The following is a 26,901-nucleotide window of genomic DNA, read 5'->3' as shown; positions in this document are numbered from 1 at the left end:
AGCAAATGATATTTTTAAGTCTGACACGCATGATAAAATTCCAGCCAGGAGTCAAAATCCCATTTGCTGTTGACACTATCAATCAGTCTGTACTTTCAGCCGCACAAGTAGCAGTTGTTTTTGTAGCTGCTGAGCTGTGTGATAGGTGTTTGTTATAAACCTCCTAAATGGTTATTTAAGTCTGCTTACTGTGGTCTGTGGCCGAACAGAAGCTGAGATCTAAGTGATGTTTTATAATTTGCCAATTTTCTGACCAGTGCCATTTGTAAAGTAAATGGATGACTCATCCGGTCATCACACAGTGCAACAAGATTCTGTTGTTTTTTCTAAGCGTGTGCAAACTGGTCTGCTATTCCACTAAAGTAAACTAACAGAAATGCCAACGTAGGTTTTGGGTAGAATCAGTGTAGAGTCCACACAATAACAACTATATCATTATGCAGTTGAGGGATAAGTCAGTCCTTGTTCTGTCTAAGACTCCTTTTCAAACATTGTCTAAAGTTAATGTAAGGCTTTAGCAGTCTGCGTTGGTCCGATGACATGGACATCTTCTGAAGTTAGCAGTAAGTTTAGAATAAAATTAGCATTTTTTGTCCACAGGCAGAATTTTTATTAAGCTGTGATGAAGAGATAATAACACTGACGGGGAATTTTGTACTAAAAAGACATACACTTTGCAATATACCCTCTTTATTTGTCTTGTTTGGGCTGCTGAAGCTTTGTGCTAGTGAAGCAGTGTTTTTCTCAGAATGAGGACTGTGCATTTTGCCCCAGTTAGTTCCACTGAAACCTCATTGAGAAGCAATATTTTAATGGCCAGTATGAACAGAAGGAATGGTTGCAGCAAGAAAAAACCTGTTTCAGTATTTATATGAGCTGCAGACTTTATTTTGTAGACAGACTTAAATAAATGTGAACTTTTATTTTAATTTAAAAGGTGCAACAGCAGACATAAAGGATCAGGTTTAGGTTTGTGTTGATATCAGTAAGTTAAAAATTACCTTAATCAGGAGAGATCCCCAGTAAAAATGTTTCTTTTCATGGTGTCTACTAGTATCTCTTATGTAATATTAAAGCATATGCAGTAGTATGACCACCTTGAATTAAGAAGTCTCAGCATAATTTTACAACAAGATAAGTAATGTTGTTGGAAAACATCCTCAATTATCAAGAACCAAAGTTGTAAGTTCTTGGAGATTTATATAAATGGCATGTATACCATCTGGTTTTCAAGCTGCATCCAATCAGTAGAATATTTAATGTGCTTAAATGGCTCCTTTAGGAAACCAAAGAGCAGTCGGGAGTTCAGCTGTGTCACTGAAACCTGTAAATTAGAAGATGACCACATTTGTGTACTACACAACGGACTCACTATTTCTTAGGAATTCTTAACTGTCACACAAACAATACCACAAAATCCACATATTCATTGAGGACAAGAGACTCTTGTCTGTCTGTAGATGTTGAGGGAAGTAGTTCAAGTATTCAACAGTACATTGACAGTCTTACTTGTTCAGTGTGTTGGGGTTTGTGCTGTTGATCCCTGAGAGTTTGCCCCTGAAGTAACATTGAATATTGTGTGTGCTACAGGGTCAGGGAGCCATCACAGAGAAGCTGCGTAGCTTGAGTATGCACGACCTCACGCAGATAAACCAGCAGGACGACCGAGGAAACCAGCTGTACCAGTACAGCTCCCACTCAGCCAACCCGGCCGTTAGGAGATCTCAGAGCAGTGACGCCGCAGACGGAGCTGGTACGTACATACACAAACAGACATGTACACATCCAACCAGTGTGTCCGACCCTGGCTTTCTTTTTTTTATGAAGGCATGTTGAGTCCAGAAAAGACAAGTTTTCAGGATTAACTTTGAGTCTTAAACTGACTTCAGCCACAGAAAATTGCATATCTGTTGCATGAGGCAGGTGTGTGGGAGAGGTGTCAATCAGACTCCTGCAAACTGATCTATAACTAGAGCTTATTCGTCATTATGATCACATGAACAGATTGTCTTCAATAATTTGTGTACATTTATGGTTCTGTGGTGCATAATAAAGAGGAAGAAGAACCCATACCAAATATGTAGCACCGCTGTAGCCCAGACCTTGCTCATTGACACCACAGCACTATACTTTGTGTTTTGTAGTGCATTTAGCAACACTATCGCTTGAATTTAAAAAAAGAAAAGAAAAGGTTACTTAAGGAGAACACCACTGATGATAAGATCAGGATGCACTCACCACAAGGTTTCCATTGTGTCACAATCTTAGAGGAAGTTATTTTAACCTATGTTGTGCAGCTGGATCAGAAAAACTTTCTTAAGCCCCGGTTGAGAACATTAACAGCAACAGCAGGGGGCGACTCCACTGGTCGTAGGAAGAAGTCAGATGTATAGAAGTCTATTAGAAAATTCTTCTTCTTTTTCTTCTTTATTGAACACTTTCCTTCCATGAGTTTATGGTCTCTGTTGCTGCTTTCGCGTCTCCTTCCATACAGCATGGTGTTAATTTTTTTAAATTATGCTCCTATTTACAGTCAAATAGGAGGGTGGGCTTCAGTGCGGGGCGACCTTGTGATTGACAACTTGCTTACCAAGCTGTCCAGTTAGTGCTGGCCTTCTCTGACAAATGAAACCAGAACAGTGGCTAGCCCACCTAGCGGCTGGTGGTGTGTGTTAACCACAGGCTATGGGGTTGTTTCCCCTGCATCAATGCTATCATAGCTATTTATTCAAAAGCAAATTTAGCTAACATTAAGCTGCCAACCTTTAGTTTTGTGTTTCGACCACATATCCTCCTGAGCTCCAACCTTTTATCAAAACATGGTCACTTCTGGCTCTTACTGCAGTGATCGTCCACAAACCAATGGTGGCAACATCCACTTAATTTATATAGTCTATGGTTTGGAAACAGTACAAATTTCCACCTGTTTTTCAGTAAATCGTCCCCAGAGTCAGAGCTGCCACTGTCAGATAGTCTGAAATATTTTTCCTACCAATAAGCGCGCAGACAGGGCTGTCATTTATATCACCATGTCTGCCATGGCTTTGTACGACAGCCTCATCAGCTTATTATCTCTATTTTTTTTTTCCTTTCTTCTTCCCTTCTCTGCTTGATGAGAACTGCAGGTTGGCTGGCATTTCAATGAAAGCACTCTGCAGCTGTGTGAGAGAGAGTGTGTGAAAGATGACTTCCCAGCAGACAGAGGGGATGAGATGAGGTTGACTAGGATGCCAGTGGAATGTCAAACACATACTCCCTCTATCTGTATTCCTTCTGTCTATTTCTCTCTCTCTCTCTCTCGCTCTCTCTCTCTCTCTCTCTCTCTCTCTCTCTCTCTCTCTGTTTCCATCACACACACACACCACACACGCACAACCAGTCACTGATGCAGAGAGAGAACAAGATAGCAGGGGTGGGGATGGAGGAGAAGGAGAAGAGGACAAAGATGAATGTATAAGAAGAGAATGGAAATGTAAAGGATGGATGAAGGAGGAGTGAATTGGAAGAAGAGGTCAATGAATGGAGAGAGAAAAGGCTGGAAGACGTATTAGCATACTGAGAGAGGAAAGAGTGTATTATGTATTCAGCTCAGCCAGCCAGCACGATATAGAGAGATGAAGGGAGGAAGAGAGGCAGAGGAAGAAAGATGTTTTCACCCTCCAACTGCTCTGTTTCATATGGTTCTCATTGTCGTGTAGGTTGTTCATATGATATTAAACACCCTCTGGTGGTCATACTAGAGGCCCCTTGTTCCTAATGGATCTAACAGAGATTTGGTGGTATTCTATTTTACTGTCAACAGATCTGTAGACCAGAACCAACAAATGTATCTGTGTATACCATAGCCTGGTATCGTCTTTGCTGATTGTAAGGATTTACATCTTCAGAAGGAACCAGTGGGTTTTGAGCTGAGAGCTGAGCGAACACGTGCTGTCCAGCTTTACTGCCAAGCACGAACTTGCATTGCTCATAAAAACTGCTGGTGTGTGTTTTAGCTTAAAGTAATAACTGAGTTCTGTAATTTGGTGCTAGACTATTGGGACTGGAGGCGTATAGGACTGAATGGTAAATATATATATTTTTAAATTAACATATCTTGGACTGCAAGTACACAGATGACTCTCACAGATGACACCAGTGTCGTGGGGATACACAAGTAATGTGTCACCAACGTTGCACACTGTCAAATGAATATAGATTTGGCGTTTTTGACCATCATAGTAATTAGTGGTTATTAGATCACTTTTTATCTTTCATCCATTTGAGACAGTGTGAGAAGAGAACTCATTTGGTTGATTGTCAGTGAACCAAGAGGTGCAGCAATGATTCAAATTTGGAAAACATGAACAGAGAGAAGAATAGATGTAGTCTATCATGTGTATGTTCCCCCTTAATGTGGGAACTTTCTACTTTACAGGTCTGCTTTCCTGACTAATATATGAATAGATAAACTGCCTTTTAAAAGGATCGAGCCCAAGAACACAGCTCTGTGATGCATTTTGCTGTTTTTTGTTTTTGTTTTGCCAGAACAGCCTGAGTAGTTGGACAGAGGCTTGAGAATGACAGAAAAACTCAAAACTAACATCCTGCTAAGACAATGTAAAGACCAAACCTTGTCCAGTCTTAGTTTGAAGTCGTTCTTTTTCCAAAAGAATTTAGAAGGATTACCAAATCCTGATTCAACGAGCTGCTCTGTGCAAATGACTTTTCTTTTTTTTTTTTTTTTAAAGTTAGGTGCAGGGGATCAGTGTCCTGCCCAATAGTTTAGAGTCATTTCATTTTTTTGTTGGTGCCATGAGTCTGATTTGGGCTGCACCCTGTGAGCTGCTGTGTTTCCTCAGTATAGTCTGTGAGCCAAGCAGACTTGAACATCCAGAAACAGACATGGGAACTGACTGCAAAACTACAGGTCTGGAGCGTTTTCCTCTTTTGTTACAAATGCTGGTTTCTATCCAGCCGACGCATACAGTGTTCAGAGTGTTTTTAGATCTTGTGTGGGAATTTAAGCTCTCATGTGAAGCTGTCTCACTCCACCCCCTTTGTTCTGGGAGAGGAAAGGTGGAGAGTTGCCTTCAACTCTGGAGAATGGCGAGGGGCCCCTTATAGACTCCAGATGTGACAACAGCAGCAGAAGGAGCTAGAACCAGAAAAAACAGAAACCACACTGCTGTTCTCATACTAGCTTTACGCTTGACTTCATGTAAGGGATAGTGCTTAACTCAGTTGTGTGTTCTGTAAAGTTTTTTGGTCATTTTTACAATCATGACATGTATAAACAGGTATTATCCAGTCTATACCAGAGCCACTTATAAACAGAAGGCCGTATGTAATTAATAACACTTAAAATATCAGTCGTTATTTACACACTTTAGGAATTCTGAACTTGCTTTAATGTTAACGTCTACCTTAACAGGATCGGCTTTGCAAGCGTGTGAATGGGTTCTATGGAAATACAATGAATTAAATTGAAATTGTTGTTCTCTGTCCCAGAGACATGAAGAGTCCCTGCTCATGTTTTTACAGCATCCTCCTGTATTCTTCACAGCAGAGTTGTGTAAAACACAGCTCACGACAGATAAATGTCAAGGGCAGGGTTTTACACGACTCACGACACTGAGAAGCACAAATGGAATATCGTAACCATAGCAACTTTGTTTTGGAGGGATTTATTTGGGCTTTACTTGATCTGCTTTACAGTCAATACCATCCTTGTAAGGCATTTTGTAGCAACATTTGCTAAATTAAGGTGAAGAAGGTGACACTTGTATGGGTGCTGTTCTCTTCTGATGCTGCTGAGAACGATGGCAGGTCCACGATTTGTTTAGACAAACGCATGAAGCTAATGATACAAATGGTGCAGATGAGTCGTGGTGGTACACAGAAGGTGTTTGTATTACACCAACCGCTAAGCAGAATTCAGATTTACATTTCTTCATGACTCTTTTGGAGTCCAGATTTTAGAGTTAGAACGGGTTCCTGATGTCCCATCCTACGGCTCTCCCTGCTCCCTCTCTCAAAGACCATCGACTCTGTTCTCATCTCGTTTGTCCTTTCAGCTACCCGCTGCTCTGGTCATTACGTCAGTTTAATACTTAAACAGACACCTTTGTCACAGGTGTCAGGTTAAACTGTCTGATTATTATAAGTTCATCCAGTAATAATTTGCTGCATGATTACCAGATCTTTCAAGAATACTGTTAACAAAAACTAAGTCAGACAAGAAAGTCGTTTTCTGGCAAAAACACTGACGTTATTTACGCCAAATTCTTGATGCCTAAGCCACATTGTTGGAGAGATTGTGCTCATCACTTAGATTTTTCTTGTGGGCTAAAACAGATCATGTGTGTAACAGTAGTGTTTTTAAGAGGAGAGAGCCGAGCTTGGAAGCAGCAGTAGCAGCTGGTGTCTGCTGACCTCTGCTGGACCACCTGCCCCTCACACTCAGTTTAAATCCCTTAACAGGTGATAACGTGTTTGTTGCTCTTTTTATCTGTTCATCCTGTATGCACCTTATTTTAGGTGGTGAACCAGCAAATAGAGAATAATTGTCAATAATTTTCATTGTGTCGATTCACTTGAAGCATCATTGTTGTGTTTCTCACTTATAAAGAGCATTCGACATTCAGATCCATACATCCATTATCTATACACCACTTCATCCTCACTAGGGTGCCAGGGGGGCTGGAGCCTATCCCAGCTGACTTAGGGTGAAGGCAGGTTCACCTGGACAGGTCACCAGTCTATCACAGGGCTACAATTAGAGACAGACAACCAAGCACACTCACATTCACACCTACGGACAATTTAGAATCACCAATTAACCTCAACATGTTTTTGGACTGTGTGGGAGGAAGCCGGAGAACCTGGAGAGAACCCACATTGCACAGGGAGAACATGCAAACTCCACGCAGAAACATCCTAGGTGTCCTCACCGGGACATGAACCAGTGACCTTCTAGCTGTGAGGTGATGGTGCTAACCACAGAGCCACCTTGCTCCACATTCAAATCCATCTCATAATAGTCATTTACACTGTTTCAAGTTGACATTTGTAAGTCCTAAATATAGATAAAGACACAACTGAACAACTGAGGTAAAACTATTATTGTAGGGCATTTATTTATTGCAGAAATCAATTCAGTACTACATATCTGAGTATCTGTGGTCACTTTGAGTTTCTTTGCGGTTGCTTTGTGTCTATTTGTAGTTGTTGAGTCTTTGCTGTGAGTCTTTGGCTGTTTTGAGACTCTTTGTGTTGCTTTGCAGTTGTTGTGTGTCTCTGTGGCGATTTAAAATCTCTGTGGTCCTTTTGAATGATTTTGTGTTCATAATTCATCTTTTTGTGGTCTTTGTAGTCTTTTCACTGAGTTCTGTAACTTAAAAAAAGAACAGAAATGCGAGCAGTGACTTCACACTGACAGTGGGCCTGAAGCCTGAAGGGTTGTTAGAGACAGATGCATTGGTCCAGGTCATGTTCAATGATACATTAGATAGATAGATAGATAGATAGATAGATAGATAGATAGATAGATAGAACTTTATTGATCCCTTTGGTAGAACCTCAGGGTAATTGTTGATATATGTGTATGTGTTTTTCTGTTTTTCAGAATACTTCTATGAGCAGGAGGAGAGGACAGATGAAGAGGCTGAGCCAACCTTCTCTGAAGACGAGGCTGTCACACAGAAAGGACTGAGGCGATCACAGAGCGTCAAGATCTCACGATCCAGAGTCCGCAAAGATGTGAGTGTTCTGTTCCACACCGCTGACAGCACCAAGCATCTGTGTAGCTATAGACTTTAAAATATGACTAAAAAAAGAAAGCTACTCTTGGAGAGATACATGAGAGGACATTCTCATGTGGACAGAGACACTGTGGGAGGTAAAGTTAGCGCTCCTCCAAGGAGGCAGTGACAGTTTCATTGACTGTCACAGCTGGCATTCTGTTGGTTGGGGGCTTTTGTCAGGGTTCACTCAGATCTGAAGCGAGAGCACAAATCTGAGAGCAACAGTTTTGTGGAGCAGTGTGAGTGCATTCAGACTAAAGCACTGGACGTGTGCACCGACAGCAAATGTGAGCGCAGACAAAGAGTTCAGAGCAGAAGCAGATTTGCACACAAGCAGGGGCTATTTGAGAGAGAATGTGGTTTTAAATCAAAGCCTCTTAAAATCTGAACATAAAATGAAGAATTACTGATCTCAGACTAAATGGCCAAGCGTTTGAACATAGATAGGAAAGTGCCTTCATACTCTGAACACATTCATAATGTATTGTTTGGTTTTGTCACCAGGCTCGTTATGGATCACTGAAAATTAAAGGCAAGAAGAGACCAGCACTGAGCTCTGTGAACTACGGACTGTGAAGAGACTACTGCTGACACACACACACACACGCACACGCACACACACACACACACACACACCTGCATATACACACAGCAGAGCAGTCTGCTGATTGGTGGATGGTGTTGTCAGTTTGTTTTTCAGCTCTGACTTTTCACTCTGCTGAACTTTTTGATGTCCTTTCTGTTGACATATTTATTACCAGATTCATTCAAAACCAGTGGCTCTGAGAGATTTTGCTCTTGGAGGACTTTAATAATTTCCTTTGGGTTGATAAGACTTTTGTATGAAACATGTGTCTTTGTCATCAGACTTTCATTAAAATTGTAGACTTATTATGTCTTCGTAGTTTTTCCAAATTTAGATTCATTTAGCCACATTTAGTTTAGTTTCATACAAGTTACGTGGTAAATAAGGCATTCTCTGTGTGTGCAAAACCTGTAACTAACGGCTACACTAGTGTTTAAATCATTTAAGTTGCTTTATAGCACAGTCGTAAACCATTAATAAGAACTTTTTGGTTGTCAGGTTGTGAAAAATCCCTGTAGTTCTTGTTCATCTTCCTCTAATGTGACCCTTTTAGTCTTTTTAGCTTCATCATGGAGACTGTCCCAGTGGTGTCACCCTTTGGAAAACATGAACAAAAACTCACTTGATAGATTGTTTCTTCACTTTTTAACATCATGCCTTGGGGAAAAAGTGAGAACCGTGACTTTTTATTCAAGCTCAGCTGTTTATATGCTGAAGTGTTAAACATCTAACAAGCTTTATCAGGTCATTCTGGAGAATTTGATAGCGACATGAGCATCACTTTACATTTTACAGCTGAACCATTGTTTATGCTCCTCTGACCAACAGCGGCTACATTTAGCAAACTCTGGTAAAGAAATGACTGTGTAACTAACAGTATTGAGTTAGTTCCCTGACTTTATAGCTTTGTTTATTCTCATGTTACATGCTTTACTTTAGCAAGCTGCGAATACAGCTCAAGAAATCTCAGTTAAATTTATTGGAAGTGCCTCCTGTGGCCGCAGTGGCTGCTGTTTGGAAACATGAACACAGTCTTACTTTAAAGGTACAGTTCAAAGTGGATCTATTAACTGTGGGTAATGTTAGAAGATCACTCAAAGAATTGTCAACAACTCCATAGTTCTCCTCTGCTGGATTGAGCTTTATAGTGAATTCCAGCCCAGTGTTTCAGCAGCAGACAGCTGACTGCCATGAAAAATTGCTGTACACAGGTTAAAAGTAGAATATTAAATGTTGAGCTTTACTGGCTTCAAAGACTTGAACACATTTGGAGCTGCAAACGTCACATAACCTGACAAACCAAACTTTGCTCTATGAATGGCATATAAGTGACCTGTAAGGCATTGCTGATGATTTCATTATCCATTTAGTCATGTTTTTCCTTTAGCTTAAAACTTCTTTATAGGATTCACCTTTTTAAAAAGAGGCACCGTTACTTCTGTTGCTGTTCAGGTAGTTTATCAACTTGTTCCTAGTTGAACTTCTGACAGTAGTGTTGAGTCTGTTAACTTATACATGGAGACTATTTTTACATTGAGGGTTACTTGTAGGCTCAGACACTTGTAACATTCCCTGTCACAGCACTAACAGTAATAGTTACGACATAAACATTTGTACTTTAGGCAAGAGCTGAGTCGTGGAACTGATTCTCGAGGTGGCAGGTTAGTGTGCCATCTTAAAGCAATGGTGGTTGCAGCACTGATGTGGTCACTTCGACGGGTGATTAAAGCTGCCTTCTTTCAAAAAGAAACAGACTTGAACCACTCTCAACAGCAGCAGATGAACACTACACCGTACTCTTGTCAGACAATAGAGATGGTGTGTACAGATGAGAGAAAGGGAAATGGAAACCAAATGAATGGAAGAAAAATGCTTCTTTCAGGTTTCTGTGAGAAACTGTTTCAGCCTTTGTGAAGGCCTGTACCACCTACTCACTATTAATGAGAATTTCTTAATTTCCTGCTTTTTAATCATGCATTTTTATATGACTGTGTGTCCTGATTGCACCCTGGTTGTAAATTTCTAGCTGTATTTCTTACTCAGTGAAGATTAGCTTTTTTTTTTTTAAATGTTGTTTTTTTGTGTGTAATCTTAAGTCTTTTGTATCATAACCACCTGTTTTGCACATATACCTCCTCCCAGACCTTTTTATCGATGCTGTTGTTGCTTGTCATCTCATTTTATAATGTACTTTGCTGCGGGAGGATGGAGCACACAGGATGGGCCGAACCATTCTGGATGCTAATAGTAACAGCTACTTACTGCATTTCTGAGTGTACCATGTTGTTGTACAGCGCTACACTGCTCACAAGCTGCAGAAAGAAAGAATCAAAGGGTCCATTTATTGTTGTTTCTCTGGCAGAAACTCCTTCGAAAGTGTCAGTGTGTTACCGATTCAGCAGCATGTGTCCTATAACGAAGTGACTTTTATCAAAGGTCTGGTTACCAGGACCGGGAACACAGCGAGCCAAACTTGCACACACCCCATGTTCATGCTCATAACTGACTAATGATACCAAAGCTTCATGTACCCACCCAGAGCTGTGTGGATGGGGTTGTTTGATCTGAGTGGGAAAATGTCTGGTGTGTGGATTGCTGAATTGTAAAAGCAATAAAATAAAGGCTGCCCGATTTACAGTAAGGGCGACAAATAAAGTGTGCTGTTGCGTTATTATTTTTCTTGATGTCTTGAAAAGTGCTGCTGAGAGTTTGCATCCCAAGAGTACAGCAGCTCACTGTGTGTCCTCAGCTTGCACTCGCCGTAGGTTATGGTGCACAATAAAGCTCCTGTTTCTCGCAACCTCAAAGAAACTGTCTCTTTTAGCTCTCGACAGAATTGTGTCCGTCTGAGGAATATTGCAGAAACTACTGATTTACCAGTTATTTACAGGGTGTTAAACCAAACTCACGGCTGTGCCTCGGTAATTAGCCAAATATGCTACATGTCAGCTGGTGTTCAACTACACACATCTACACAATTCATCTATATTACCTTTTATTTCATAGTTCTATATTCAATATTGATCACTGGGGATCTGCAAGGTGGCTTGTTGGCTACCATCGTTGCCCCGCAGCTAGAAGGTCGCCGGTTTGCGTTCGGGTGAGGACACCCGGGATCTTTCTGCGTGGAGTTTGCATGTTCTCCCCGTGCAGCGTGGGTTCTCTCCGGCTTCCTCCCACAAGATCCAAAAACATGTTGAAGTTAATTGGTGATTCTAAATTGTCCGTAGGTGTGAATGTGAGTGTGCTTGGTTGTCTGTCTCTAAGTGTAACCCTGCCATAGTCCGTCCAACAAATCTGCCCTCTTCTTAAGTTAGCAAGTTTGACACCTGCCACCAAACCAAGTTCCTATTAGAGCATCAACTCAACCAGCAAACTTCTGCTGTGATCACACACAGCAGACACATTTAAAGTCCCACATTGGGCCTCTTTTCAGCAAATTAATGAAAGTCTCATGTCTGCAAAATGTAAGTTTTCCAGCTCAAAGTAGTGCGCTCTTGTGTTCACACTTGCAGCCAACAGCAGAACATTTGATGTGCTTTGCTGGTAGTTGAAACATATTCGAGTCAGCAGAGGCAGCTCTAGTGGGTCAATAAACCTGGTGCGCTGTGAGGCGGCTGCTCTGTCTAGACGGCAGGTAACTGAATGACCTGCACTGATTCTGTCAAGAGGAGAGGTCAAAGATACAACCAGAAGCTTGTGGATGGCTACCGAAAGAAACTAGTTGAAGTAAAAATGGCCAAGGGACATCTAAGCAAGTATTAGCATTGTTGTGTGTTTGTTTTTGACGCAACAAATGTTGTCATATTTCCAGATGAATAAATCTATGGAAGAATCAACATGCATTGTTGTTTTCTGTGATGTGTTACAACACTCACTGGAAACTTAAAACTACCATGATAAAGTTGGTCTTGTCTGTAAATGTCACGAATCAGGTTTGGACCCAAGTACAGACACACAGCAGGCAGGGACAGATTGTAAGTGACATGGGTTTTTATTTAATATAAATAATAAACAAAACAACAACAGGCATGAAGTAGTAACTGAACTCAAAGGGAACTAACAAGGAAGACTAATTCAATGAAAACAGGGAAAATATTAAAAACAAACTAAACAAACCATGGACAAATACAGAATAACCAAACTGGAAAAGAGAAACGGAAATACTCATAGAAACCAGAACTAAAAACTACAGCAGGGGGAAAAGGCAGGCAGGCCAGATAAGTCGGTGTGCCTTAAAGGTCCCATATCATGTCCCTTTTCAGCAAATTGATGCAAGTCTAACATGTCCCCACTGTGTACCTTTTCAATTATCAGACCAAAATAGTGCAAATGTTAATTTCAGCATGATTGTATAACCCCTGGTTTTCAAATGACACTTTAAAGAATTTTCCTTGCAAATGTAACCTGACTAGCAGAGGGATCATTTCCCGTACATCAGAAATATGAAACAAACTGAGGGAGAGGCCGTGTCCACTTGATGGAGGACCAACGTTAAAGGATCAAAGGACAGGCCACACTGCGACCCACACACAGAATCACAGGCGTCTAGCAGCCTGGCTTGATGATGCTGTAACTACATGTAAATGAATCTGCCTCCTGTCCCTCTTCAAGTGTTTCAGGCCCAAAGATTTCTCATTATGATCGTACATGTTCTGAGCTGCAACATGTTCAAATGGCTAAAAGCAATCCCTGTTCAGCGGATGTGTGTGAAGACTGAATCAAGCCATGGTCAATAAAACCAATGAGAATATCAAAGTTTATGTTTCAGCTTCTCTTTCTATAAGGGAAAGGATGCCCATATTATAAATACCAACAAGCTGCAAATAGTACTCTAGTACAAACAAATACATTTAATGTGTGTTTTCATCCAGATTAATTTAATTTATTCATTTTGTTCAATTGGGGCTGCAAGGTGTCTCTGTGGTTAGCGCCTTTCGCGTCCCAGTGAGGACACCCGGGATCTTTCTGCGTAGAGTTTACATGTTCTCCCTGTGTGGCGTGGGTTCTCTCCAGGTTCTCTGGCTTCCTCCCACAAATCCAAAAAACATGTTAAGGTTAACTGGTGATTCTAAATTGCATGTGAGTGTGCTTGGTTGTCTGTCTCTAAGTGTCGCCCTGTGATAGACTGGTGACCTGTCCAGGGTGTCCCCTGCCTTCACCCTAAGTGAGCTGGGATAGACTCCAGCCCCCCATGACCCTAGTGAGGATGAAGCGGTGTATAGATAATGGATGTATAGATTTTGTTAAATCAAACTGTGCTCTCGTCACAGGCTGATGGAAAGATAAAAGGAAAACATAGAAATGAGGAGATGTGTAGAAAAGACAATAGAAGAGACTGGGCTGACATGAGGCCGACACTTTACTGTCAACTAGTTTGCTGATATGAAATCTAATCTGTGTTCCTCAGGAAGACTGCTGGCCTGTGGAGAAACCTTCAGAATGGATTCTAGTGGAAATTTGAATCAGAGGTCTGCATAGATTTGTTTGGGGCTTTTTTTTTTTTTTTTATCAGCAAAAGTTTTATTTTAAACATAAATGTCTGCTCTCTGGCAAGTGGAGCTGTTTATCTAACGCCTCATAACATCAAGTCCAAACCAAAACTTTAACACAAAATATCTGACATCACTTCATCTCTGGTCACAATGTTCTTTATTGAAACTAAGAAAATGTAGCCCATTGTGGACATATTTAACACTTACCAATGCTGGCTCCTTCATTTAAATAAAAAATGAGGGATAAAAAAACAACTTTCAATCTTTCAGGTCAACCTCCATCTAAAGTCTATGAGATGTGGTTAATATCTGTAGATGAACTGGTAAATGCACCGTTGTTAACCAAGAAGTGTGAGAGCATACCCAACCCTGCTGATTAAAGTTCTAGAGAAAAACACAAACTGCTTCTGATTATCAGGCCATCACATGTTTTATTGTTCTATAGGATACCAATGAGTGGTAGCATTAGGTGTGAACTATGAGCAAAATCATACAGTAGGTAAGTATGAGTTACAGCAGGCAGGGAAAGAACCTCAACTGGCCTTTTAACCCCACATCAGTAAAACCTTCGTCAGTCCTTACTCATACAACACACATGTTCAGTAAGACACAAAGAACACAGCACCGTATTCTGTCCTCCAGGTGGTAGAATAAAAACACTCCAGTCTTCCAAATGATAACGTCAAATCACATAACATCATGTATTATAAAACAGCAACAGGTAGAAGGAGAGGGAAGGTCTAAAACCATCTGAGCTCTGAGAGCAAAACCAGATGCTGAGTGCTGCTGCCACAAACAAGCTGCAGTGTTCTGGTGTCCATGAACTCATCCACGTCTCCAGCAATTTTGCCGTGTCAGTGACAAAGACACCTTGTTCGCTGTGTTTGAGTCAAGAAGTTGGGTCTAGCTTTGCCTCTTATTCTGTAGAACATGATGGTCTGGCTGCACCTCGCTATCGTTCTGCTGTAAAGGGAAAAAACACTGTGGCTTGTTTGTATTTCTTTAAACCAATCAAAATCATCGTGAGCGGGGCTAAGCAAAGATGTGGCTTCAGTGTTCCTCTAAAAATAGTGACGGAATTCTTGTGGTGGAACATTTGCATGCAAAGAGACGAGTGCTGTGTTTAAAATGGATAACAGAGCTGCCTCACTGGACAATCCAAATCCATGACAAAACTTTGGGTTTTAGTTTTATTTCCAATGTGGCAGGTTGCTGTTGTTGTTTCACGGGCGAACAAAACGCTAACACTCAGATATCAGATGGGGAGGATAATGCCGACTGAAATGATCGGCCAATGGGAGGCCTTTACCCGCAACCTACATCAGGGAGTCAGACTACTATGACACTAACTAAAAATTCGTCAGACTTTCTCCTCAGAATATCCTGAAATATAGCCACTCAATGAGAAATGAAGAGGTGCTAGTGAACCAGACTTTGATGATGGGACTTTCTTCACATACTGCAGCAACTTTTCAGTCAGAAATCATAGTTGACAATGATGCTATTTGTAGGTTTCATCCACAATCAGTAGCACACTGGTGCACCTCCAATGATTTGTTTGTGTGTGTGAGCAGAGGCAAACTGAAATGTCCAAAAAATGTTTGGCCAATTTTGTTTTTTCTGCTTGTCTGAGATGAAGACGTCTACGTATCACTAAAACCAGACTGTGACCAAGTGCAGTGGAAAAAGACAAACGGTGACGTCCCCTGATGCTTCTGCTCCACTTGGAGAGACCATAACTAGATGGAAACTAACAAACACCCCTTTTCCATTATGTTTTCTACGTTTTGTGCACTCTTTGAGCTTCAACTGGAGCTCTTGAATGACATCATCTCCTTCTCTGCAGTGGTTAAATGGCACCAGCTGTATTATTCGCTCTACATGCTGTTTATAGCGACAAGCCAACTTCTTATATTCACATAATGCATCTTAACATAGCTCAGATACAGCAGTAAAGCAATTTCTAAACAGCGAGCGTGATATCTGTTAACAGAGCTTTGATTTGATGGAGAAACCATCACAGCTTGGTCTGGGCAGTTCTGCTAGAAAACAGCTGTTATCTGTCGCCGAGAGGCCACAGTGGATGATCACGTCTTGGCACTGCATGGTTACAGCAAACTACGATGGGGGAATGACATTAGATGCTTATTCCGACAAAAGGGTGTGGCACAGATCCAGATGTGGGCTTCTGTTTAGAGCCAGGGCAGCACAGCACTCTGAAGACCTGAGATGATTTTAGAGCTGTTGGGTTCAGTCAGTGAATGTTCATTGGTCTGGTGGACGGTTTGAACAACCGTCCCCTCAGACACGAGTTAACAGACGACTGCTTCTGTCCATCTGAAGATCCAGAGATGTGACTGCCACCACAGTGCAGAATGCTGTCCAAGGCACGGTGTAGGACTGTTGAGAATGCACAGAGTACCGGAGGGTTCCTGAAGCTGCCTTAGTCTGTGGTTTGTGACAGCTGGCCAGCCTGTAGTTTCAGTTGTTATTTGTACTCTGGACACTGATTACAGGTGAGAAGTGGCTTCCTTTAGCAGTGTGAAGTGTCTTTATGGTAATGCTGCATTCACGGCCTATGTGAACGGTAATATAACCAACCTGATGTCTGGTCAACAGTCCATGAACGTAGATTTCTGTGACCATCAGTGGCTCCTTATTTTCCTTTCTACATTTAATGCACAATAACCAAGTATGTCAAAGATTCAACAGCAAATCAAACATCACGTCAACGATAAAACAAACACACAGCACAGACATGATGTCCTGCCGTAGATTTGAAGATCCGGGATCATAAAGTCAGATATTGTAACTGTGATATAAATCATAAACTCAGCTTTATTCAAAAAGAAAACATTTTTATACAAATTTCCACATCTCAGCATCATGTGTCAATCAGATAACAGCTGTAAGCTACGGTAAACATAGTTGGGAGTATCTTTTTTTTTAGTAAAATATGGGATTTATCGTGTTTGCATAGGTCGTGAACACAGCATACCTGTCCTGTTTGAGCCAGTTCTGCATATCATGTTCCAATAGGAGATACACTGTTGTAAGTCCAGAGTTTGTACAAATGTCTGAAAGTGTGCGTGCACATTCCACATGCATTCAGACTGCAAGCAACACAGTGAAAATGTCGCCTCATGTACTCTTCTTTATTTCCTTTCAGCTTGTCATTGGAGAAGGTGCTGATTACATCATAGCTTCACAGCTCCAGAGTGCTACAGACCTGCTTAGTTCAGTCAAAGCTGCAACACCAAATCAAATGTCACTATATTGAGAAAAGTTAGGACAACCCTACAGAGAATTATCACCACACTCGTTTTTCTCAGGAGGTGGTAGAGATCAAAAACTGAATAGACTTTCATTTTAGTGCAACGACCTAATAAACTGGTAGTTATTCCAGGCTTGTTCTGTCAAACTGACTATTTAAAACAGATGGACGCAGTTTTAAAAGCCTATTCCAGTATTTTTACATTTACATCATTACCAGCTTCAAACATCAGAGCTTTGGGAATCTCTGTGTGCTTCTTCTGGATTCCAGGCTGCTGCTTCTTCTGTTCATTACCACAAGGTATGAAGTTTGTACAACATGCTGGATACCATTGCATTGTAACTGTTGTCCAAAATGGTTTTATAAATACCCACCATAGTTGAACTGACGGATTGCTTCAGTTCTACAAGCAAGTAGAAGCCTTAAGCAAGCCTTACAGATGTGACGGTATCTGTAGAAGGTTAAACTAGACTTCTGGAATGGTGAGCAGGTGAGGAACCAGTGTTCTATTAGCGATCTAAATCATAAAAACACTGGTCAGTTCTTGCATCTTTGTAGAGCGTTATTAAAGACATCATTCCACTAGAGCTGCAAACCTAGATGTCTGCCACCCTTACATCGACTGATGTTGCTTGCGGTGTGAACGAGCAGTGGCTGGATGTGTCTGTGAGGCTCTGTCAGCTGTGTGTGCTTCAGTCAGATTCATGTTCCGTGTACAAGTCTGTGTGTAACTATATTGCTGTTGCTGGATAAAAACACTAACCTGCAAGAACATGGGAAGTCATCCATGAAAACTGTTTGGAAAAAGGCAGGCACTTTTAAAAAGGTACTTGGCAGGTGATTGGATGAACCCTTTTGTCTAGCGCACCTAAAACACACTCAGCGCCACCAGTAGCTCCTCACAGTACGCCGATTTGTCCAACTAACTGTGGATTGGTCACAAGCGCAATAGCTTGAAGCCTGGCAAGATGAATTGTCACACGAATCCATCTAGCGCTCGAGATAACTTTCAAGGAACTGCTCCTAAAAATTCACTACACACACAAATGATCATTAAAGCCTTTAATTTAAGCCAGCTACGAGAAAATAAAAAAAATGCAGCAATGTAGTTTTTCCTCAACAACAGCAATATGCTCTTGTGTGGCTGAAATACACTCACATGATCCAGATCTGTGTGTGTGTGTGTGTGTTGTGTGTGTGTGTGTTAGACCAATACCTCTGTCACTATTGAGACACGGTCAAGCTGGAGCAGAGCACTGACTTTAAAGGAGCAGTTCATCCAAAAAGTCAGCCTTCAGTCATGAACCTCCCACAGTCCAACGAGTCAGAACTGTTCCATTTGTGCATCAGTGTGACAACAACTGAGTTACATTGAAACATTCTGGGGAAACTGAGGACACTGGGAACATGTTCTGGCAGAGCACCAAATCAGGCAGAGCACCAACTCACAGAAAACAACTTAAATTGATTTTTGAACAGCTCGTGCAGCATATCAAGTGTTTTGAAGCTGAGCTAGTTTATGACAGGGCCCAAAGTCCATGATTATTTTAATCTACTATCAAAAGAGGCATCTTCAGTAGATTTCATTCATAAATGTTCTGAATGTCCAGGCACTGTCCCAGTAGAAGACAAAAAAAGAAAATCCCTTTTATAAGAACAAATGATCAAAAATCAGATTATTTACATAAAGACAATGTAACATAATTTCTCATAAATTAAATAGTTAACTGATTTTCACTCCCTACTGGCTGACTGCCACATGATGGTATACTGAAGCCAACATGTGCCTCTCTTTTGCTTGATCGGTCTCACATTCTATTACACACACAAATACACACTTTTCTGTGTAATGCAATACATGTACTTGTATTGTGCTGTCATTGAGCTTCAGAACACTGAAATGATGCTGCTGGAGTTATTCAGTTATTTAGACACACATGGCTGTGTCTGAACAGTAAAACACATACACACAAAGGCAAACTTCAACATCCACCTACTAACTATGAACTGGACCTTGTTGTTTCTGCTCAGTTTTTTGACAAAACAAAACAAAAACAAAAACAAAAAAAACTCAGCTATCATCAAATAAGCCAAATAGGGTATTTTAGTGATTTGGTAATACCACGGAAGACCATGACACATGGTGAAAAGCTCCTGAAAACCCTGATAAGTGGACTTTGAATATAGAACATGTTCCTGACAGCTGACACAGGGCTCACTGTAAGCACTGCAAACATACGACTTCACTGATGTTCACATTGACAGAATTTCTGGGTGAACTATTCCTTTATGTGTGACTTCGGCTGTCTTGCATTAGTGGTAATCTGCCGAATCAGACCTCTTCTCTAGACTGACATCTCCCTCTCCCCGATGTCAGTTTATTGCACCATTTGAAGCAGAACTGTCTGGTGGACTGATTCTAATTAGTGCAGGGTTTGGGGTTGATAGGTCTGTCCACATATGACCTGAGCTGAAGCCTCATCAGTCAGAGCCTGTGGCTTTCATTGCTGCTCAACTCAAAAGCCATATTGTTGTGATGATAAGTGTGTGTGTGTATGTGTGTGTGTGTGTGTGCGTGTGTGTAAGAGAGAGAGGGAGAGAGAGAGCTGTTTAATCACAGTTTATCCCTGTCCAGTAGCTCCTGTAGTTCATTCTGGATGTCCTCTGGCAGCTCCAGAGGAGGCAGGTCATCTAGACACAGATCTTCCTGAGCTGGCATTTCCAGTGGTGGCAGCTGAGGGATGGCAATCTCCTTCCCCTTCCCTGTGCTCTTCCTCTCTTGCCCACCCCCTGTTGCCATAGCAGCACCTGCTTGTGGGAGCACCCAGAGCTCTGAACGCTCCACAAAGTCCGCCGCTTCAGAGTGCAGCCGTGCATTTTCCGATCGTAGCCGCTCGTTCTCGGCTACCAGCTGCTGATTTTCGTTCATCAGGTGGTCAACCAGGCGCCGCAGGTCCTCAATGGTGGTCTGTTGTTCTTCCAAGCGAGTTTTATCATCTTTGGTGGTCTTTGATCCAGGGTATTGTGGAGTCACAGGCTGGCAGCCTCCAGTCTGCCGAGTCTGAAGCTGGTAGAGTAAGGTGTCATACTCTCTCTCCCGGACGCCTCCACACTCTGCAGCTTTGAGGCCCGGGGAGCCGTGGGGGCCGGGATGACTTGTGGACCGAGTTGGGACAAGGAGCCCTGGTACAGTGGGAGGCTGCATGGGACCAGATCGTGCCTTTGTTGCCTCACGTCGAGCCTCTCTCTTCCAGCGCTCTTGGATCAATTGCTGCTGTTTGATATGACTGTCTCTCTGCAGCTCCATGGACAGACGAGCCTGCAGACAGAGAATCAACACCAGCCAGGTCACTCACTCCACTACAACGCTGACATAAAACCCAATCAGACATGGGACATGGAACATGGCTGGCTTCATTAATCTATTAAGCTGACAGCATTGTAGCCATTCAGGTCATTCTCAATCAATGTTCCTTACGGCTGCATTCAGATATTTGTATTGATGAAGCCAGCAATGTCATATGTCTGGAAAAAAATAAACAAATCTAATAAAGCAAACAAGAGTATTTTGCTCAAAATTGTACAAAGTACGATACTTCAACATCTGCTTAGCTCCTTCAGTGAGGTAGTTACTTTTCCTGACTTAATAGTACATTTTAATTGTTTAATTTTCTTAATTCTGTCCACATCTGTTCTATATCATGCGAGCCCACTACAATGTTTCAGCTTCCTAGATAAATATTCAAATACAACAACTGAGCCTTTCTGAAGTGCTCTGTTGACAGAGATTATTATCTGTGTTTTCCACAGAGTTACATCAAATACTGACATTCTGGCTTCATATGCTAACGTTAATATCAATGTTACTTTAATCTTAGTCAACATGAATAAATGACAAGAGTTTCACCCGTTCATAAAACTCTGAAAACAGAGTGTCTCACCTGCTCACAGTCTGTCGTCTTCATTGCATCTGTCAGAAGATCTGGAAAAGAGACAGAAATAGAGAGCTGAGCAACATCTGAGGTGATAACAGCTCTAGACATCATGCTTTCTTCCTCTGTCCCCATACTGGGCCATCACACATCTGTCCAGTCCAGCTAGATCACCTGCCTGCCATCTCTCTTAGTGATCTGTTTGATGCTATTCCCTACACTCGTTACTTTGTGTGTCCCCTTGACATTGTGCCTCCAAAAATAGAAAAGAAGCCTTCAGCATTATTGCCATTATATTAAGTGGCCTCATTTCAACCTATTCTAAAGAACCCACACCATGAGATCCTAGTGTAGCAATGAACTACAGACATCTCAAAGTTACCTTTTACATCTGAGATTGTGGAAAAGTTAATCTGTATGCAACTTCTGGAACTGGTTGAAGAAAAGGACATCTGATGTACAATAATCAGGTTTTTGTCAGAAACAGCACTGAGCTCTCTTCTGGGTTATGAATGACATCATGCTGGTGCCATTTCATTTCCATAACAAATCTCTAACAATATCTTCAAAACCTTTGCTCATTATTTATAGACATAAAATCTTTTGGTAAAAACCTAGCTATCATTTTTGACTACCAGCTGAAATTTGATACATATGTCAAGTCAGCCATTCAGTCCTGACACTTTCACCGAAGGAACACTGCAAAAATATACCCTCTGTTATCTGCCAATTGCACCTCATCCAGTCTGAGAGCATGAGGGGACTGTGTTGGCTGTCCTGAGTCCCAGGCTGTGGAACAGAGCACCCCAGCAAGTGAAGACAGAAAACTTTCTTGGGTGTTTTAAGCTGCAGATGAAGACCGATCATTTCTCAACCTGAGTTCATATGTACACAATTTTGACTGTCTCAGTTTGTGTTTTGTTTTTACTCTGATATAGGTTGTAAAGTTTTTACTCCTCCTTTATTCTTCATTATTTCTTTATTTTTGTTTGCAAATCAATTTGTGACCAAGAGGTGAAGACATTATTTTCCCACTGGCATTATACATGATGTAGAAAATTACATGAATTTTATGAAACATGCAGCTTAACGTATGTAGTGTAGTCAGACATTTAAGGCAGGAACACAGTGTTTGTTATCTGGGCTGCGTACTCCAGCAGTGGACTGCAAACTAAAAAGTAATTGTGAGAGCATTTATATCTGGATGAGACAAATAGTTACTAAAATTATCGCCATTTTTCTACGTAGTATCCAAGCTGTGGGGAACAGAAACAAATCATAAGGGTATCAATGACTTAAATAACCTCCTCACATGAATTATCTGGCTGCAATGTTAAAACTCATAGAAAGTCGAATGCATGCAAGTGACTGATACTGGTTGCTTTATCTCTCTGGCATGGTAGCTGTATGGTTCTAAAACTGGGGGACTAGTTAATAATTATAAAAGAGCAGTGAATAACACAGTGTCAACTCTATATGAATGTGAGTACTCAAAAGGAGCACTGCCAGCAGCACTGGCTATGATGTCAGTAATCTCACATTATAATACTTTTAACTCGATGTAAATACTGTGTATTTGTAGTTACTTCATCAAGACCATCACCAGTGTGCTTCAAATTCTCAAAGAGAATCTGCATGGCATGTACACTCAGTGGGCCCTTCCTTTCTAAACTACCTCAGTTCTTGATGTAGGATTTCACAAAATGTTGAAAACATTCATTTCAGATTTGTCTCCATGCTAAAATATTTGTACTACATCATATATGCAGATTTGCCAACTCCACTTCATGCTGCCAAACTAATGTTCTACCACATCCCCAATTTGGGAAGTGGATGTGGACTGGAGTCACATCTGGTGCCTGGGGAACCCCGTGAAATCATGGTCAAGTTCATGAAACCAGTTTGAGACGTTTTTTGCTTGCTGACATGGTTCAATATCCTGCTGGAAGTAGCATTTAGTTAACTGTGACTTTAAAGGGATGCACATTCTCAGGAACAATACGCAAACAGGGTGTGGCATTCAAGCCATAACTGACTGACATTAAAGGACCCAAAATTTACTAAGAAAACATTCCCCACACCATCACACTAGCAGCAGCCTGGAGTGGTGACACAAAGCAGGTTGGATCCATGGATTCATGCTGTTGATGCCAAACTGTGAGCCTACCATCTGCATTCTGAGCATAAATGGGAGATTAATCAGACCAGGCCACATTTTCAATGCCCACTGCAGCCTCACATTTCTATTGACTGACAGCAGTGTCTAATGTTGAGGCCTATTCACTATTGGAAGTGTAGTGGTGGGATCTTTTCTTTCTGTTCAGTACAGTATTAAAGAGTGGTTCTCTGAGTTAGTGTAGCCTTTCTGTCAACTACAACCAGTCTGACCACTCTCCTCTGACCTCTGTTATCAAGAAAGTGTTCTGTCCACAGAACTGATGCTCACTTGTTGTTCACCATTCAAAGTGAGCTCTAGAGACTGTTGAGGGTAAATGTAGAAGCGCAGCAGTTTAACACCCAAAACAGCTTGGTTGCCATCAACAATCATGCTATGTTCAAAATCCCTAAGATTACTTTTTTTTTTCTTAACCAATTCTGATATTTGATGAAAACATAACTAAACTTCCTGCCTGTATCGGCAGGACTTCTACTGCTACCATCTTATTATGTAATTAAGCAATTGCTTGAACAGACAAGTTTTCTTAATAAATAAGTTCACATCCCACGCTATATGCTCAAACATGGAGTGTGTGATGGCTGTGTCCTGAAGGCTACCTGCTGCTTTTCCATGACAGGAGATGGCCTCTTCATACTTTCCAGCAGCTACCAAACGGTCCGCCTTCCTGCACTGCTGGTGAGCCTGAAAAGAGGTAGAAATGTGGAGAGAGTGAATCTGTGTAAAAGGTGAGTTAAAGGAGAACCTAAATAAATAATTAAATGGAGAAACATAACAAATGGCAAAGTTTGTGCTTACACACTGGTATACTGCACGGCACAATTAAGTGAATAACTTCCTATGGTCTTAATACTGTGACGTGTAAATAAATGCAGGGTAGGTTTCAGGGAGGCAAGATAAAAAGATTTAGGAAATTTAAAAGAGGATTCATCCAAAGGGCGAAAAGGCTCAATCAACCACTGATAAGCATGAAAATAATGTGAATCACATACTATACCACTATATACAGTCACAGAGCTAAGCATTCCTCTTTCCACCCTTCATTTGGTTAAGGAGTTATAATTACTTTACTCCTGCTTTAGCAGCTTTGCACTGGCACCCAGTATGATTTAGGATCTTATTGATTACTTGTGAGGCTCTCCTTGGCATTGCTCCCCACTGTATTTATATTCTTCACTGGCACACAATTTGGAATGAGAAGCCTGAGAAAATCAGGCTGGTTATTGACTTCTTTTAAATCGTTTTATTAAGTTGAGGACATTTCCTGATTTTACTTTTGGTTTTTTTCTATATTCTTCTTTTGAAATCAAATGATTTTGAGATTTGTCTGTTTCAATTAGGTGTCTTGTGTGAAAGCACTTTGTAATGTGGGTTTTACAAAATGCTCTGTAAAGAAAGTTTTACAGTTACATTAGGGAACCCACCACCATCACCACGAAGCCAAATGGGCGATTATCTTAAAGATCAAGGTACACTCAGTCCTCCTGCAGTAGAGATTCACTCACTTGAAGAACCGAAAACAATAAGTAGTGAAGCTGTTCTGGAGGGTCGTGATCAAACAAAACTTACTAAAGCACTTTGTGTTTGCTTTTTATTTGTTACGATTTCTATGAACACACCTTGTTAGACCTAAATTGAGAGTTTGTTCGGTTGCAAACTCATTCAGTGTACTTCAAATGAGTAGTTTGTTTCAAGGGGAATGTCACCATTGTCCTTAATGACACACGTAGACATTAAATTATATAGGAGGTGGTATTTTGTTTTATTATTAGCCTGTGTGAGCGACGAAGGGAGAAGTGTGGACAGTGACATTTTAAAATATTCTGCTGACAGGTTATTATCAACGGACTTCTGAAGCTAACCAACTCGTTAACACATTCACTCTCGCTGTTTACTATCTCTCATAACATTGCTAACAGCAGCATAACAAACGTCTTTATGTTCATTCTGTCGAGGAACCAACCAAAATGTTGTTTATCGTGCCCAGGCTGCCAGACAGCAGCAAACACAGCGGTTAGACGCTAACTCACTGTGGAAGCTAGCTAACGTAGCGCCCCTATGCAGCCTCCTAGCTACAGTAACGTTAGCCTGCTATTGCAACATCAAGAGCCAAACTTACCAGGTTGAGCGGGCTGTCTACGACCTCCATGGAGTGGATTCTTCGATGATTTACACTACATGAAATGTGTCGCTGTCCTGCACGGACTGTCATTCGCACTGTGAAAAAAAAATCTTGAAAAATATATTTACTAGAAAATTACTGACGCCTCGACTCCGGCCACAGCGGCGTCAACACGTCCTGACGTCACAGCCGCGCGAGAGTCCGCTCTGCGGCGTCAAGAAACCGGAAGTAGAAATTCAAAATAGTAATGGCTTGACCAAAAAGCAAAAACCTTAACAAAACAAACAAAACTGTGTTCAAAGTGCTGCAACACTTTATGTGAAATACTACACAGCAAGATTTCCCCGAAAGTTTCTGTATTTCCTTAAACGTTAGTCACGCTACAGGTCTGGACTCGGATATACAGTCGTCCTCAAATGCATTCATACCCTTCCGTTAAAGAAAAGGCAAAATTCCCAATAGTCAGTCAAATAACTAGAAACTGAAAGAAAGTAATAAGAATTAAAGCCGGGTCCTCGCTGTACGCTTGTCGGCCTTTACGCACGTCGGATTGTGGCGCAAACGTCCTCCTGGCAGGCCTCGGATCCGGCGTGTGGAGTTTGGGGTAAGAATGGAGCACATGCGGCGTAGTTACGAGCCACTTCCTGTTTAGTGGCGGGCAGCGGCGGCGGCATGTGTTGGCCGTGGCGGAAACGTGCTCTGGCTGTGACTCCGAGCACGCGTGTAAAGATTCAGGTCGATCGGAGCATGTACAGGCCAGTTACACAGCACGTCTCGTTTTATGGCGTTGTGCCCAAATTCAAGTGGTCTCTGATTGACTTTTTTGTGCATCCTGACCTGCTGCACATACCCACCGAATCTTGTAGCTGTAGGTGAAATGGCCTTCCAGCAGGACTCCCCCCGAATGCCGAAAACACTGCAAAAATGGACAAAATGGCCATTGATCGAAATTGCATGGGCCACCATTTCCAAACCGGGTCTCATCTGCGAAGCGTTTTGATAATTTTAATCACCACATCCTGTAGTGTGTGCTGGCTAAATTTCAGGTGTGTACGACGTACCCCCTAGGAGGAGATAGATTGTGAAAATGGCCAAAAAATGGCCCTTTTTAAAAAATTTTATTTAGCGAAAATGGCCCGACATGCTCGCCGTTTTTCCAACATGGCAGATTTGCTGTTGGGTTTACAGAAGCATGCTAATGGACTTTTTTGTGCATCACAAGTTGTTACATATGTGTGGTGAATTTCGTAGTAGTAGGTGAAATGTAGCCGCGATGGGACTCTGTTGAAATACTGTAGGGAGCGCAGTTGAGCCGTGTTGCATTTTAGGGCTTGACGCTGGCTGACTTTTTTTGTTCGTCCTGACCTGCTCTATATGCCTACCAAATTGCTCTAGGCCAAGCGTGCTTCCGATGGGACTCCGTTGAATTTTTCAAGGTGGCGCTGTGGAGCCATTTTGGCATTGACATGTCCATGTAGTTTCCGATTTTCGCGGTCCTGATGTGCGTGGCGATTTTGGTGAGTTTTCGAGCA

The 26,901-nt window shown here is 41.6% G+C and overlaps 2 protein-coding genes across 3 annotated transcripts in view; one reads left to right on the top strand and one right to left on the bottom strand.

Moving 5' to 3' along the window:
- reep3b (receptor accessory protein 3b) overlaps positions 1 to 11,025 on the top strand; it is a 42,311-nt gene extending 31,286 nt beyond the window's left edge. For both annotated transcript variants that reach the window (XM_008279308.1, XM_008279307.1), the window contains 3 exons: positions 1,591 to 1,753; positions 7,607 to 7,740; positions 8,289 to 11,025. In XM_008279308.1, the coding sequence (XP_008277530.1) occupies positions 1,591 to 1,753; positions 7,607 to 7,740; positions 8,289 to 8,360 (369 nt within the window). In that variant the 3' untranslated portion in view covers positions 8,361 to 11,025. The remainder of the gene's footprint in view (positions 1 to 1,590; positions 1,754 to 7,606; positions 7,741 to 8,288) is intronic.
- Positions 11,026 to 14,276: 3,251 nt separating this feature from the next.
- On the bottom strand, positions 14,277 to 25,537 carry nrbf2b (nuclear receptor binding factor 2b). Its single transcript, XM_008279306.1, has 4 exons — positions 25,367 to 25,537; positions 23,847 to 23,931; positions 21,081 to 21,121; positions 14,277 to 20,458 (listed from the first exon to the last, which is right to left on the bottom strand). The coding sequence occupies exons 1-4, from the start codon at positions 25,457 to 25,459 to the stop codon at positions 19,754 to 19,756; spliced, it is 924 nt and encodes a 307-aa protein (XP_008277528.1). The 5' UTR covers positions 25,460 to 25,537; the 3' UTR covers positions 14,277 to 19,753.
- Positions 25,538 to 26,901: the final 1,364 nt, after the last annotated feature.

This window comes from Stegastes partitus, unplaced genomic scaffold, assembly GCF_000690725.1.
Source record: "Stegastes partitus isolate 25-593 unplaced genomic scaffold, Stegastes_partitus-1.0.2 Scaffold154, whole genome shotgun sequence".
Classification (NCBI taxonomy): domain Eukaryota; kingdom Metazoa; phylum Chordata; class Actinopteri; family Pomacentridae; genus Stegastes; species Stegastes partitus.
This window is presented reverse-complemented; position numbering and strand designations above follow the sequence as displayed.

Excerpts from the sequence above, each read along its gene's own strand:
- nrbf2b (XM_008279306.1), bottom strand. The coding sequence starts at position 25,459 with ATGACAGTCCGTGCAGGACAGCGACACATTTCATGTAGTGTAAATCAT. Across the intron at positions 23,932-25,366 it reads TAGACAGCCCGCTCAACCTG|GCTCACCAGCAGTGCAGGAA; the intron begins GTAAGTTTGGCT and ends ACCTCTTTTCAG. Across the intron at positions 20,459-21,080 it reads AGACGACAGACTGTGAGCAG|GCTCGTCTGTCCATGGAGCT; the intron begins GTGAGACACTCT and ends CTCTGTCTGCAG.